This window comes from Ylistrum balloti, unplaced genomic scaffold (assembly GCF_031769215.1).
Source record: "Ylistrum balloti isolate Yb309-2 unplaced genomic scaffold, AGI_CSIRO_Ybal_v1 Utg370442, whole genome shotgun sequence".
NCBI classification, from domain to species: domain Eukaryota; kingdom Metazoa; phylum Mollusca; class Bivalvia; order Pectinida; family Pectinidae; genus Ylistrum; species Ylistrum balloti.
Genome location: NW_026782295.1, coordinates 180,550 through 197,776, shown reverse-complemented (window position 1 = coordinate 197,776; position 17,227 = coordinate 180,550). Strand labels below are relative to the sequence as shown.

Here is a 17,227-nt window from a genome sequence, read left to right as displayed (position 1 = left end):
AAGTTTGGACACTTGTATTTAGGAACTCACTGAAGGAACAGTCTCGTTTCTCTAAAAGTTTTTGTGAGATTGCCAAGTTTTCTCAGAACTAACTTTATATGAAGGTTCGAACTTAGTGAAGAATAACATGGCTTGTATATCACAAACGAAATGACTACTGTATAGTCAGGAGATCAGCTCTGGATAAATTCGTCTAGGTTGAGGAATGCAATCCTTAAGAGAACCAACAATATGAGAACAACACAAAGTGGTCGATGTATAATATTTATTTTTCCTATTTATACATCTGATTATAAATTAAGATAACACAGTATCAATTTCAACATTAGATTGAATGACAATGAATCCACTCACACACGTTAACTTATGGCGATTTATTACAAGTCTCTCATTCTCTCCTCCTCACAACAACTAATAACGTAAACGGTTTATAATATAATGTTTCTATTTGAATAATTGAACACCGGTCATGTATACGTACACAAATTGAATTCTGTTCGTTGATTGCAAATGGAATGGCACATTTGAACATGCTAACTAACAAGCAAAGTGTTGTTTATAACAATTTCAGTTGGGCCGAACAAAATGATTCGTTTATAATTTGCGTTGGGTAGACTGAAATAATTCAGTACTGCAATTTTATCACGTTTTACAATGAAGGACAAAATCATGTCACTCCAATATCCTGAGACGAAAGCTAAACAATGCCAGTTAATGATACTGTACATTAAGCGGTAAGCGACAGTGTCAAGACAATGGTGTACAGTATGACACAATCACCGGGACCTTATCGATCTTCAAGACTTGATTTATACGAAAATAATAGGCCACTTACTAGTAAAGATTCATTATGTATGCATTATATATACCTATATGTAATTATCCGGAAATGACAGAACACAAAAAATTATCACAACTCAAGCATTTCTTACATTGTATATTTAAATATAATAGAACCTGTAATTTATTGGGTAGTCCAAGAATAACTATTAACAAATAACGAAAAGTAATTTATGTATTATGTAAAACAACACACGAACGAGAAAATTAGCACAGCTATGTATACGTATTTTATCATGTTTGATTGTATGGACCAAAAGGATAGCAAGGACTCCAAAAAGAAACAAACTTGATTTACGAATTTTAGTTTAAAGTGAGACTTGATTACTACAACATATTATTACTGGAAACAATCTTCGGTTAATATAGTGACACGCAGTGGCCCAGACTCTAGTCAGTGACAAGCAGGTTTTAACCATTCCGTTATCATTTTTTACTCTGATTTTTTAGGAATGTTTTGTTTTGTATTTTATGCTGAAAACAAACAATGCTTTATAAAGCTGTTATTGATGAATATAACTGAAAGTTAGCGGGAAATATAACATGATTTACATTCACGCAAGGAAAATAATTCTTTTGCATTACATAAAAATCCAATGATAGTACGACTGGCATTTCAGAATAACTATGATTGCTTTTGATAGGTGAATAAAGCTTTTCAATGCACAGAACATGAGCAATTTGCCGATCAAACACCGCTAGATTAAGTGCGTCACATACAGAAACCACACATTCAGTGAATTAGGCACAAATTGCGGCAACTCACTCTCGTTAGATCATCTGTATTAGTAACAAGTGTGCAAAAATAATGTGAGCATTGTTCTATAGCAGATATGTGGTCACATAGCTGCTCTCTAAACGAAGCGTTTCTGAAGATATTCCAACTAACAAACCACGATTCTTGATCTCTTTTCATTACTGCTTGTGATGAAGCGCCAAAGCACAGCCAATCTTATCGTTGTGAAAGGCATCACATAAAGGACCTTGCCTGAATAAGCAAGTTCACATGGTTCTCTTCGTCATTCTTTTGCCATGTGACTTTAGCACTATAGCCTGTGGTAAGAAAGTTTCTCCCAGATTGGTCTAAAAGCATTCCTCAAAGCTTCGTGAAAAAGCTCTGAAAGCAGACATTTGGAATAAGCATGAACATGATGCAGTATGAATTGATGATGATAAAAACAATTAAGCATTTTCCTGATTGTGGTTAGAGGACAAAGCTTCATAAACACACCAGAAATGCCAGCATAAGACGTGATAAATATAATATGATTGTCCGGTATTGACAAAGTTCGCACAAACTTAAAATCAATATGGTAAACTAACAATGTGCAGTTGTGTAATATTGATTACTCAACAGGTATCGTACGACATCAATTGAAAAAAGACTTGGCACATGCCGTTAATTTACAAAGTGCTATCTTATTTCTGATCAATTAACAATTAAAAAAGAAACAATAATTAAACTTGTCTGTAACTATGCACAAAACTTTAATTGGTGCATGATATCGTGTTAAATCATGGTTCTTTAGAACACTATATCAGGAAAAAACATATTTCTGAAAATATGTTCAAAAATAGTAGTGGCGAAGATGTTGGTTGACAATGATAATGGGTTACAAGAGAAAGTTAACATGGAGTTAGTCTATAATCTCACCTCTTCATTGGTTTTTGTCTCCGTCACCTCCTTGTAATTGGAGGATTCTTCATCTGACGCAAAAACAGGGTTATCTTTCACTAAGTTTTCCGTGCTAACAGGAGTATTGGGATAGGCAACAGCTGAAATACTGCTAGCGGTTGAAATTGTTCTTCCAAGACTTAAACAATCACTGCTACTGAAATTACTGTAGTTGCTATTTGGACGACTGGACAGATCAACGGCGGAATCCTCCTCGTCGGACGTATCATTGGAGGCAGCGTCTTTCGTTAAATCTGTTGAACTACTGACCGATCCCAACAGCCCGACTGAAGCCAATCTTGTTAGTACAGGCAATAAACTGCTCCTTCTCCTCTTACCTGTACACAAATAGAAAATCATTATATAAGTACATAATGCATTTAAATATAAAAAAAGCCCAGATTCTGAATGTACACTGAATAATGTTATATAATTTTTATTACACGGAATCAGCAGTGTTTTCTGTCTTTTAGAGTCAATGACAAAGTGATAGTGAATTGTGTAATGCCTGCATTCGATATATATCCATTATAAAAGTTGATGGATTAAATATAGAAATATTGTCTACTTATTTTAACGACGACTTAATTGAACTGATAATGAAGTGGATCTTTCAGTATTTTACTTATATTTTCTTTTTTCAAAATCTGAGATATAATACTAATGCGACGGTCATAATTGTTTTTTCTAAATCACTAAATTTATTTGTTTTTGCATTCAAGTAGTTTTGAAAAAATGAATATAATACCATTACTAAAGTGCATTAAATATGTTCCAAAAATGTCACATTCCTTCCCTCACTTATTCCAGATAATTACAATTTTGTGCAGTGTTGCATTTTGACAAACGGAATCTTTAACATGAAAGGAAAACGAGAAAGAGATTTAGTGAAACTACAGACACTTAATGTCGAGCCTCGCCAACAAGGTAATGTTATATTTATCAGGCATTTATTTTTTCACACTGACCAATTTACAGCCGTCAGACATAGGTTGCTCTGATATGTCAGTTATATTTGTTACATACCTTCAGGCGCACACTGTTGGATTTCACGATCTGTGGCCCCTCGTCTTCTACACAGGCTTTGAAGCTGTCTCAATTCGATCTAAAAACGAATGTAGATATATTATTACACAGTTTTGATGTTTCAAGTTTAACGTAACGGACACAAAATAAGTTCGCCTAAATTATATTTGATGTCTTGACATTTCAAATGAGCATACTGGTGATCTATAAAACAATTATGTATTTTTGTACGGGTGGTGTTAATGTAAATCAATGTAATTTGTAAGTGGATGAATTGATAAAAAGGTCTTTATTTTAATATGCACGTTCTGTTTTAATTTGTGTGTCAAAAATCTGTAAAATTTTATTCAGTAACTTTTTATCATTTATATTACTACCGTGGTCATCTTACTGCTTATATTGATACGTGGATAATTGTCAAAAGGTATTTCAATATTTGTATATTGATAATTTTGTTCTTGTATGATGTTTTTATTGTATCTACTATGGTTTGTCGACTTTCTCATCAGATCGAGCAGCCCCCTGGGATGTTCGGTTACCTCGGCCACTGAACCATAATAGACGACCGTTACTGACAAGTAATGGAGATCTTGTTGGTCTACCGTTTTATTGCAGTGTTCGGACAGTCGCCAGAATATTGCCGTTGGCCACCTAATTGCTTTTTAGATGCAACAGTATAAGAGGTGACGAATACTACTCAGTACAAGTGCCAGTCAAATTACCGAAAGTGATATCGCCTCAGGCCCCAATATGTTAACCCGTTTCACCTTGTAGACATACATTGTATCTATGTTTTTCTGACCTTGTAATATAATTATCGTTCGCCTCTCTAATTTACAAGTAGTGTAACATACTTGTAAATGTAATCTAGATTGGATTCCTGTGTATATGCTATATCTAAGGAAAGGGCTAATGTGGTCCGTAATTTACTCATGTGTTATAACCACAAAACATCGAATTTCTACATAGAAAATCATCAATGACTAACATATGAGTATATAATTTGTTAAAACATTTGTGATTATTTCGTGAGATCATCTATAAACATGATTACCATCTCATAGAATTAACATATTACTTTATATCACTTACCCTATATAACTCCACCTTCATTTTCATATCGCTTGCCCTTTTAACCGATCCCCTGTATTGCTGTTTAACAATCTTCAGTTGTAAATGATCTTTTTCCTGGATGACCATAACGAAACCTAAAACAATACAAAAGCAAAACATCTTTTCCATTTGACTTGCAATAGACATGATAAAGTTCATACCGTATTTAGATATCAAGTGGCTTTATGTTGTTATAAATGACAACGGATGTGCGGTTACAATGGAAGTTAAACACTCTAAATATTTACAGGAAAACAACCCACAGTTCAGATGCTGCCTAATACAAGGACTTGTCATTGCTTTGAACATTAAAGAATATCTAGACATACGTACTGTTAACAATCCTTATAACTCTCCAGGGGAGAATGAAGATCATGATATGAGCAGCCTCCGTCTCAGGATGTGCCCATAAACCTTCCCAAAATATCACATCTAGTGTCCACGAAACAGTTATAACAAATGCGTCAAACACCTGAAAGTACAAGATATTTGTAAATCAAATGATAATAATACATACGTAACATACTCGTCCTGAAATAGTTTTGCGAATTCTCAATGTTAGGTGAACACTACTCCTACAGTAATCAGGTAACAAATTACATCATCATCGTAAGAATGTTAATTGAGTACATTCATGAATCGTGAGGTATTAGTGAGCTTTATTCCTGATAACTGATTTTAATCGAAGTGGGACCGACTTACCTCCACTTTATGTGACAGGAATTTCTTTCCCATTGCAAATACTTTGAAAAATGTCTGAAAAAATAAGAAAGAAACACCAATAGCTTTAGGATCACGGAGACGTCCTGTTTTATGTATTGAAAATATTTCTTGGTATTTTTATCTTTTCATGTTTATATACGGAGGTGAACATAGATATAGATATGATATGCCACAATAGAGCACTTCCGTAAGAGTAGCCCCAAGCTGTAGAATGTCTCATTAATTATTCTGATATCATCCTTGAGCTAGTAATGTCAACACAATTGCCTTTACATTAGTATGCATTTTCATTCTCATTTGAGTTTTCTTGTGTAATATTTCCAAACTGATTACGAATTTATTAGCAGTACATTTTGTTAGACCGCATCTTATAAATGAAATAGATATCGTTTAGAAATAAACAGTAATGTATATATACATAAATTATATGACAGCAATTAAAGCCCGCGCCTACATTTATCGGTGCATGTCCGTGTCTACAATTACAATCTGATTAATTACCATATGTGTAAGACATATCTTTCTACTCAGTATAGTCAGCTTTACATGTCATTCCATACTCGTAGTTGATAATCAAATAAATTTGCCCTCCTTTCTTATTTTTTGTTTTTGTTTTCTTTTTGGGTTTTTTTTTTCGAATAAAATAATAATGAAATTAAATAAATCTATAAATGATATAAAAAGATTTATCAATACCATCGTCAGTGATTAGGATATAGACATATTACAAGTATCTTGTAGATTCTTTATCATAAGTCCTAATGTATTTAATAAGGTATTCAAACTTGACACCGGTGAATTGTGTCTTTATATATCAATTTGGTTATACAACCGAGGAACGACGCTTATATGTTTCATAATTAAATTATATGGAAACATGTATTTCATTTATAAGTCTGGTGTAAAGATGTTGCTTATACTGGAGCAATCTAGATATACGTTTTCCTCATATCTGAATGTATGGTTTTAAACCCAAAAAAAGGCAATACTTGCCTTAGCTGTATGTTTTGCTTGAAAATATTTGCTGGCAATGAAAAGTGTATATTCCTTATCGATATTATTATTCATATTCCATCTGGATTTTCGATTCATCGCATCTCAGATATTAGACTATATTTCTTTCACGAAATTTGTTTTATTTCACATCATTATGGAGTTTTCAATGGTATATCGGCGTATACACTAGTAAATACCTCAATGAGTAAAATGGTGAGAATGACCATGCTGCCGAGATGGAAAGCATGGGTAAGCTCATGAAGGATGTGGTGCTGGATATATTTATTTTTGTCCTGGAATGAATGTTGGTGGTTTCCACCTGCTGCCCGCTTATGTCGCCCTTTGACATGCTCCAAGTGGTGCCAGGAGTGAGGCGTGGTGTTGGAGAGTAACTTCTCCAACGCTATTCTCTTCTCCTGGATGTCCGTCGCTTTGACATCATCGAAACACTCCCTCAGTATAACTAGGATGTCTGACAAAGGCTTTTTATCCCAACTCGTCTTATTTAGACGAACTGGAAACAAGTCTAAGAGGACAGACTTGGTATAAACTTCCATCTGTTGCTTCTCCTGAAGTTCATCTGTAAACATATCACATAACTAATTATTTTCAGCTCGCCTTAATTGTTATTGAAGTGGAAATGTGGAATTCAGAGCCAACCAAAGAAATACTGTACTGTCTACAGGTGACATATTTACTCTACATCACAGTATTCGTACACAAATATTGTTTTTAAAGAGAAAAACTCACTAAATAAGACTATTGGAATGACTAGGCGAAATAAAACATTTACGATTTCATGATATTTTCCTTTCGATATTCAACATATGTTGGCTTTTAAATGTTTTGACAAGCTTAAGATAGGTATAAGTTGTTCAATATAGAATGTAACTCATACGGCCAATTGGGAAACGCTGTTGTAATGGAAACCGTTTTTATGTCTTTACTGGCAGGAGGATTGCGTTAGATAATGATATGTTTGATGACTATTGCACAATGTATTATCACGTAATAAGCCAGTGTGTCACATATTTGGTGGGAACGTTTATGGCGTGTTATGTTTTTACACAATAGAACAATGTAATAAACTTGTTTCTGTTGTATTATTCGTTCGCAGACATGGCATGGCATGTGCATAAACGCGTCAGGTGGAATATCAGACATGATCACCGGTTATAAAATAATCACCGAATACATAAGCGACCCATCAGAAACGATCATTAATACACCATTATACGTGCTTAGAACAATGGCGGTCATTATTGAGCCTTAAGGGGAACATCGGATGTTCTGACACGGCGAAGAGATCGAACTATGTATTGGCTAGGTGTACATTACGCACGTGTCAATGACAATAGTTTGACAAATTTACGCATATCTACTATAATGGATGATCATGTGGGTGATTGCTAGGTCGTCATTAGCATCGGATTCACATTATACACAGGTACGAAATGTTGGACGTGACCTACATATCTCTAACTGGACTGGTAGGTTTTCCTCATTGACGTTTTGGACACGTTTTTACATTAACATTGTCGATGGCACGACAGGTAATCTTTTTATTGTCCCTACCAGTGTATGAAGTCCCAAATTCTGATTTACTATTAGGTTATAGCCACTAAATTTATATCTAGTAGTTTTATATACAAATCAGTCTTTATGAAATGGCGAACCTAATTAAAAACTGTTATCTAGATAATTCAAAATGCAACACTGTAGAAAAACTATGTAGTGTTGTAATATTAGAATTAAGTTAAATTAATATATAAATAGATATTTTGATACTCGTTAATTTGCCTGATGGTTCCATTGTTGTATACCTTGGTCTCATATGAAAACGTGACATTACCTTTTTGGGTTTACTAAGAATTATTTGGTGGATGCCGTTGATAAAGCAGAAGATGCTTGCTCTTCCGGAACATATTGTCTTATTCTCCTTTTACGTATTCTGGTGTCTTCGTGTAATCATTTTTTTCATATTTTGCCTGAATTTTGAGTTTAGATAATGATATGAAGATATTTTGATAATCTTTTGTTTTACCATGAAAGATAATTTGAATTAAAATACCAATTTATGAAACATTGATCTATGCAAATTCTAATTTAAACAAAACAACAGACTTTACAATGGAAGTACCTTTCATGATAAGGATATCGCTGATAATTTGGCCGATGACACATCCTGCATCCATCACTGCCAGTGTACACAGGACAATCAGCGCTACATGGGTGTGTAGGATAGTGGACAGACGTTTCTTGAACCTTCAAACACAGGTCAATGTATATTTACAGATCACAGAAAACAAAACACGTCTAAATAATTTACAGATCAAGTCTAAACACATGTTAAAGTTAACTAACAGATGAAGCACAAGTGCAGTTAAAAGTCGTAAAGAAATCAAACACAAGTACAGGTTAAAGGTCACTTACAGGCTGAATGGAAACATAGGCTATAGTTCATTTACAAATCAACAGGAGGCATAGATTAATTTTGGTCTCTTAACTTTGAACTGGGATATATCTGTGTATGTTTTTAAGTGCTATTTATAATTCCATTAGTCATTCTTTTTTCAATCATTTATTTTTAAAACAAACGTGTCAAAAGAAAAAAATCTTAACAATGGTATAGTTACAGTTGGTCCTAGCACATGTTGGGAAAAATTTCATCAACTAAAATCAGACATGGAAGCTGCCAGATGAGGACAGTTTGACATATTTCACTTAAAAATGCCTACGTGAGGTTCACGACACTGTGTAGGTTGGCAGCGATACAAACGTTCACCGCAGTGAGTAATTAGTGTTATATACCAACTGTGTTGGAATGCAACTAAGACCCTAAGGATCCTTTTCTTGCATTAAAAATATTTAACAATTTGCGTCAAGAATGCAACAACTGGATATTGTTCTTTATTTCATGCCTTGATGAAATATCATTATGTTTCCATGAACATATCTGCGATACATTAACTAGCTATAATGAATCAGACGTGTCTATTCAGGGCGTCACATGTGTCAGCTCAGACGATAGCATACAGTCAATTTATCACTTTTACTGACCTCGCCATGAAGGCTGCTGCACAAAATATGCATATGGCACCAATGTGCACTAAGCAATACTCCTGCATGGCTGACAGCCATTGTACATTGTTCTTTTATAATGATATTAATAAGTATATGGTTACAATATTATTGACATTTAGTCACGACCTTGTTCATATATATGTAAACTAATTTTTAACATATTCTAATAAATTTAGAGCCAACAATGTTTTCATAGACCTGGTTGGTAACCTCTATTTAAAACTTAACGAAGACGAAATTTCCAGCTAACCTCGATCGTAATCATCGCCAACATTCTTTTGAAAATTATTCCCGTAAAATGCAAGAAACTCAGTGTCAATATAATTCTAATGAACGACATAGATTATGTTAATTACTTGCCCATTTTGCAGAAGCAATCTGTTTGCATTGCCCCTTAAATCGAGTAACCTTCCAGAACACATGGTTTTAACCTTTTTTTATCTTTTGCTTAAATTTCATATCCGTGTAATTTATCATGCGTGCTTTTTTTTTTTGCATACACAATGATATTCCCCTTATATCGTATTATTCTAAGGCGAATCGTGGCAGATAAATATGCAGCGATATGCATAGGACATACTCTCTTTCCCGGCCTTTGATCCTGCATTTATAGCAAATGAGCTTGACGACAGTATATTACTTACAATGTACATGGCTGATTTCACCTTAAGACGACGGAAGATTACTTAAATGGTGTACACGTGAGGGCAACAGTAGATTATACTGAAGTTGTGTTCATCGTAGCACTAAAATGCATTTAATTTATCCAGTATGTTTTATAAAAACCTGAAACGCATGCATGATTTTTTGCGAACTTAAAGTGTTTTATCATCACTTGTATAGTTCTAGAAGATATTGGTTATAATGACCACAGTTGTTGTGGTGTACGTTCCTCGTATGAAAACACCAGTTTTATCTGCTAAAGTTTTATCTGTTAAAGTTTTATCTGTCTACATAAACACAGAAGACTGCTTTACAGGGCTCTGAACTACATGTGCATATACACTAAATGTTTGGGTTTCAAGTATTAGACCTACAGATATTCACTAAATATTTGTCACAAGCATCAGAGAGGTACATATACACAAAATACTTGTTTAACAAGCGTCAGAGCTACAACTAACATAAGTCGGTTTACAAGCGACAGAACTACATGTATACTAGTCATCTGGCTAACAATTGTCAGAATAACATATACATAAGACTTGTTCAAAAATGTCAAAACTGCATATGCGCAATATTCTTTTTACAAGTATTTGTACGCTGTAAATATCAAAATTGGTAATATTCCAAGAAACATTTTCACAATCTTTGTCATTCAATCAGCATGCATTTCTTTATATTCTTATTAAATACCAGAACTGAATCTGAACGACAAAAATACCATGGTCATTACCTTAGCTTTACAATCTAAATAAGGATATGTTACTACCACCAAAACGTTCCCATAAGACACATCACGTCAGGGATATTGCAATCTGACGGGCACTGCAAATACATTACTGTCAGAACAGCACAAACACAAATCATGTCGCATTCTTTCCTGAGCGACCTGCACACAATACACTGCGGATATACAACTGCTGCTAGAACAACGTGCACAAGACTAACCCAACAAGTTACACAGCTTTGAATTGAGAACAGTGCAGATACTGTACAATTAGACATGTATACACAAATATATCCAAAACCTTATTTTCTTTTTGTGAAATATGAAAAACCATTTTATTCACTACTAAAGCGACGAGTACGTACATCCAAATATTACTTTAAACACGTTGAAGCTAAAAAATACAATACAAAGTACTTCATATATAGGACCACCTAGACGATATGTCCACATAAAACTATTAAGATCTCCTCGATGTCACATGACTTTGATATTTTACTTCTACGGCATTTAGATATGTAGCTCTGTAAACAATACAAGAATAGTTCGTAAAATATGGAAATTAAAGGTTCTAGTGCAAACGTTGGTAAAATTACGAGTATACACCCAAATAATCTACAGAAAAATACTGCATAAAACGACTACGAGAAGGTCAAGAATGAAAAAGAATGGCCACGAAAAAGTTATAAACACATGTTAAAGAATGAGGAACATTATCATCAAAAGCTAGTATCAACGTAAAAAGTTACTGAAATATTGATGATAGAAACTTTGAGAAAGTACAAAAACAATAACGCCAAAAACATTTTTGCCCAAAAATGTGCAAACCCACAAACATTGAAAGCCCTTACAATAGCTATGAAATAAACAATAACTTAAATTCAATCACACGCAAGTGATAAAACACTGATAACAGGAATAATTCCAAGCACACAAAATCGTGAAAAACACCAATACTATTTTTGCATCAAAAGATAGCGTGAACACACTGTATTATGACATATATCTACTATAGTAGTGATAGAACACCGCGTCATAGACATTTATACAGGCTGCAGATGGGCAACCACTTATGATCGAAACAACAAAGAAAATATTTAACAGTAACAAAATTGCACGAAAAGTCTTTCACACAATTTTCTCTTATCGCAAAAATCATTTTCTCTGATCGCAAAAATTACACTCACTAAAAAGATATGGTAACGATTCTTACCTTCCCTGATGTTTTGGTTTCCGTCGACCAGGAAGAGAGTTGTTATTACTTTCTGCTGAAGTTTTTGCTTTCATTTTGAAATCTTATGCTATTCCAATGCGTTGTTTTTCTAAATCAAAATGTTTCCGAAAGAAAAGAGAACATCTTTAGCTATCCATTTGAATGTTTTTGTTATCGTACTCGAATCTAATCAAACGGCAAGTCTAAATCCAATATTTCACAATGTTAGTTAAGTCCACAAAAGTTTGCAAAAGTTCCAGCGAAAGTTTTTTCAGCAACCGTTCACACTGATCGATATGTCACTTTGAAAGAATATCATTCAAGGTATCCAAAACCACTAGCGCAACTTCGAAATCAGTCCAAACCTGCTGACTCCAGACACTGAGAAGTGTATATGAGCCTAGTACCTGAGCAGTTTCTACCTGTGCCCTCTCCTCAGGACACCTACCTTACTCGGTGACTTATGTCAGGACACAAGCATGGAGTGACGGCTCCCGTTATATACGCCTGTCACAGAGCACCTGTCACAGAACCACTACTTGACGAATAAAAAACCTGTTTTGTCATGAGAATGACTGGCTCGTAATACGTCACCCACTTCTCCTGCTTATTCGCGAGTGAGAGGAATCTCTTTTTCCGCATATGTCTCATCTACTTATAATTATATATAATGCTTTGGAGTGTCGGTCTAGCACCACAGAACTAGGAAATACACATTATTTCCATAATTGTTAGAAAGGGATCACCTCTTTTCACCATTTGTGTTAAACAATACACATTTGTGATGGAAATTTAGGTTTATTAAGACGGAACTACCTTTTTATCATTACACGATCATGTCTTATACACAAAGGAACAAATAATGGCCGATTCTTGTATTGAGGTCAAAGTGTCTTTCTAAACCTTAATTATTTTTAACTGAGTTTCGATGATTTTTTTGATCAATTAAAACAACTTCTACAAAACAAGACATTATTTGCGAATTGTTTCATTTCTTTGACTTAATAGTACCATATATAACTGTTTAGGTCTTAACATGTAAAATCTTTGCGGTTGCTATATTTGTGATATCAATGAATATCGCTTTGCTGCTTTAAGATACGAACTCTTAAATGTGGAGAAGCGCGAGCACTTAACATTTATATTTGTGATATTTAGTTCTTTACTAATCAATGGGGGATTCTAAGTTAGGATACCTTTGTAATGACGCAACGTTGCATACCAGTTTTCTATCAATATATTCATCTCCATTTGAGATTAATATATCAGCAAAGTTTATTATCATTCAATATACAATAATATATGCTGGGCCATTATATTTGCTTTGTTAATTTTGTAATTTCGTTACGCTATATGTATAGATCATATTTCAATGATACATACATTATGAATCAGAAACATTCATTTAACTTAGATTAAAAAAATACCATATCAATACTTTACTAAATTGGTCAGATCGTGTGTGTTCTGTATATCACATAAAATGACATGTTCGTTAATCTTAACTAAAAATTAAACCCGGGGGAACTGTTGTTTGCAAGGAATACTCAAAAGATGCCCTATTAATGATTAATCGGCATAAAAGTATATATGATAAGTACACATGTAAAGGTACTTTTTACTTATATGTATTTTGTGAAATCATATATATGACTATTGATTAATGAGGAAACTTTGAATTATGAAATGTGAAATATGTCTGTGGTAAATTGCACCACAAATGCTCCCAATAATTGTATTTTATTAAATAATTGGTAGCGCCATTGTCAGTACATAACATAATTTGTGGTAAATTGCACCACAAATGCTTTCGATTATTTAATTTATCAAAATAATCGGTAGCGCCATTGTCAGTACATAACACCAATTATCTTATGTTACATACAATCGCTGTGTTACGTCAAACACTTAAGTTAAATCTGATGATGGATTAACCATCCCTCATGTCATAGTGCTACAGCTTAATTGATACGGAAGAACAAAATACGTCATACGTAATTTGATTTTGATGAATTGAATACATCATATCATTTGAAAATGATACCATAACAGTCATACATCTTCATGCTAATGAATATGCTAATGAGACACTGATAAAAGGCCCTGTACATATCGTGGTTTGATAAGGTAGTCGATAAGTGAATTGCATATTATCTGACAGTGATAAGGATGTCGCAATATACATACATATTTTCCATCCGTTTTTTACCTCTTGGAACCAAATGTTATCTCCTAGAAATATGAAGTTATTTACGTAAATTGTGTAGAATATTTTAAAAGTATTTAGGATTATAAATGATAATTTGCCTTCATGACAATACAACATGACTGAATCAAGGGCACTTGCAGATCCTTATCAATTCAACCACTTTGATATTATTCGAAAGAGTAACCAATTTTCACACCAGTCATATATATTCTGACTTAATGAGACTTACCGTTTTGGGCCATTCTCGAGAAACAGTTATTTCTATAACATATGTTTAACTTAAAGGAATAAGTGTTTATACCACGACATAACATAATATTCGTTTATATTACAGAATGTTTTCTTTTGGCGTTTCCTTAAAATTGGCATGGACGTCTTTCTTCAAAGCTGTATGATTAGCCTGATGAGTTTGATTTCTCTATCGGAACTTTCCCTTTTTTGGATAGCAACATCCCTCAATCCCAAAACTATGGTGTATACACGTCACAATTGATTCTATGATTAGGGCCGGTTCCAATTATTACGATTTTCATGCAAGAAGCAGTGAACTGATGTCTTCTGCTTCTCCCAAGCAATGTTATATAAGCAAAGATTTCATATTCACACACTGATGTTATGTATGCTGAATTCGATTAATTTTTTCGCTTGTTTTTTTGTTTATATATTCAAGTCATGAGATTTTTCCCGTTCCTGAATAAGTGCGTTCATTAAATAAAACTCTCCTGATAGAATCTTGTTAACACATTCTAATCATGTTTGCTAAATTTTACAGATGAAACGATTTGTAAACAAATTTCATACAATGATAACAACGGCAGTGCTTGAATGCCTCAATGTTAAAGAAGGCCAAATATTTATACATCTTTTCGTTTTCCTCTACCGTCAAAATTCACCTTATTTTCTTTTACAGGTATATGGGCGACTTGTGACAAAACGAAACATACTTATCCCTTAGTACGTGTTAGTGATTTTATTACATTGATATCTTCTATATCTAGTGGTAGTTTGAGTCAGTTGTCGTTTCTTTCACTCTAATCACAGATCCACTGAAAAGTATGTATTATCACAGCACAGAACATGTGTAATAATTCAAGCAGTTAATAGGTTGCATTTTTGCATGTCAAAATGATTAATTATAGAAGCAAATTAGACTATTGAAAGATGAGAAAACATTATAAATCACATGGGAAATTTAGTTGCTGGAAGAAAGTTTCATCTTCATATGTGACACAAATCATTATTTAGCTCGCAAAATAGAAATCTATTTCTTTACCTAATTCACCATTGTGTCCTAACGTGATATAACGTGTGTGACTTTTTTTCGTTAAATACAAAAACTACTGGGAACTTTCTAATTGCAAAAAAAGTAATTATTATGAATTGAAGTAAAATAGGTACAAATAGCGTTCGAGAAATACAGAATCATTTGAATCACAATGGGAATCTTGTTAGAGATAAATAAACAGTTTTTAGATAATGGGTCAAACATGAATGTATCATTCAGTTAAATGCATTTTGAAGAATATATTAACACATGTTAATCGGTACTCTTGTATGCTTTTTCTATGTGGAAGATTTTCTCAACCAAAAATTCCTGAATAATATACGTATACTTTAATGCACTGTAAATTTCAACAATAGGGTTTATCGAGATGTTAGCTGACCACTTCATTACGTGTCTATTGATCGCCTTAAGATTTAAGAGGCCACTTTTGACTGTAAATCTGTATTGTTTCTACTTTAACTTTTCTGTCAAATTGGTAAGGATAATTTAATTAATTTAGCTTGACGTCACATGAACCTATAAATTACAAAATCACTTCCCTACTGACTCATGACTGTTATTAAAGCACGGACATAGATAGCTGTAGAATCATGTTTACATTTAATTGTTAACGACGTCAATATGTCATATCTATTTATTTAATTGCCATCTTATGTGGGAGTCCTCGACGGGAACATTTGATACAACAGCAGTACTTATAGGCATTTTAGAATGTGATTTTAGTGTGTGTAAGAAGTGTCTCGTATCTTTCGGGTTCTGCCATTTACGTGTTCATTCACTTTATTACATTTTTTATATTTCTGTTTTCATCATATGATTTCTTGTCGGGTGGGTTAAGATTTAGTATACTGAAATGACTCCGTTGTCCCTTTGGCACCTGCTTAAGATTAGATTTGGTTTGCCGCTATATTCTTTCTTGAATGATTTTAAATTTGTGAAATGAAACTAAAACCATATCTCGGTTTGTTTTACTCATATTTAGGCTTTTTCATATTTCGTGTTAGTATCTTCGTCCAATAGCAATAATATGGTATTATCTTATCAGCAAGTTTCTTCAGTTTTTTGTTCAAACTGTTATCATTACAATGACGAACGTTGACGACGGTCGATTATGGAAGAGAACGTCCACAGGTTTACCATAAGAATAACAGACATTGCCAATGTTGATTCCGGTAGTATGGTATACATTGTCATAATTACAAAGACTGACGTTAACGGTGGTCGATTCCAGAAGTGACCGTTCACACAATCATGATAACGATGACTGTCGTTGACGATGGTGGATTCAAGAAGATTTTTCTGTTATCACTGCAATGACGGACGTAAACATTTACATTCTACCATAACAATGACAGAAGTAGAAGATTGTCGATTGCAAATGTGAACGTTTGCAATGTCGCTATGTCGCCGAAAATAATTAATTCCGTAGCCGAAATTTTATGTCACTTTATTATTTCTAGTGAGTTTCAATGCTTCTTTTGCGATGACAATAATGAGACAATACGTAGGGCTCACAGCATTTCAGAATGTATGTGTTAAATCATCAACACTAGCAGTACCTTGGTTGAGTGGAGAATTAACTCAGCACTACTCGGACTTGTCCCTTGCGGATACATGTAACACCTTAGGAACAAATATAGCATGCCATCTGTATCTCCAGTAAACACCAGGCG

General features: G+C 33.8%; 1 protein-coding gene across 1 annotated transcript; it reads right to left on the bottom strand.

The window, feature by feature from the left end:
* Positions 1–1,936: 1,936 nt before the first annotated feature.
* On the bottom strand, positions 1,937–12,134 carry LOC132554769 (uncharacterized). The gene is made up of 9 exons (XM_060219080.1): positions 12,061–12,134; positions 8,514–8,638; positions 6,571–6,953; positions 5,357–5,410; positions 4,988–5,126; positions 4,634–4,749; positions 3,542–3,620; positions 2,495–2,853; positions 1,937–1,957 (listed from the first exon to the last, which is right to left on the bottom strand). Exons 1-9 carry the CDS (start codon positions 12,132–12,134, stop codon positions 1,937–1,939), a joined length of 1,350 nt encoding a protein of 449 aa, XP_060075063.1.
* Positions 12,135–17,227: the final 5,093 nt, after the last annotated feature.

What these genes read in the sequence shown, in the direction of transcription:
- LOC132554769 (XM_060219080.1), bottom strand. Translation starts at nt 12,134, where the DNA reads ATGAAAGCAAAAACTTCAGCAGAAAGTAATAACAACTCTCTTCCTGGT. An exon ending in CCAACAGTGTGCGCCTGAAG is followed by an intron (nt 2,854 to 3,541) that starts GTATGTAACAAA and finishes ATTTGTGTACAG; the next exon opens with GTAAGAGGAGAAGGAGCAGT. An exon ending in AGACAAAAACCAATGAAGAG is followed by an intron (nt 1,958 to 2,494) that starts GTGAGATTATAG and finishes GTCTGCTTTCAG; the next exon opens with AGCTTTTTCACGAAGCTTTG.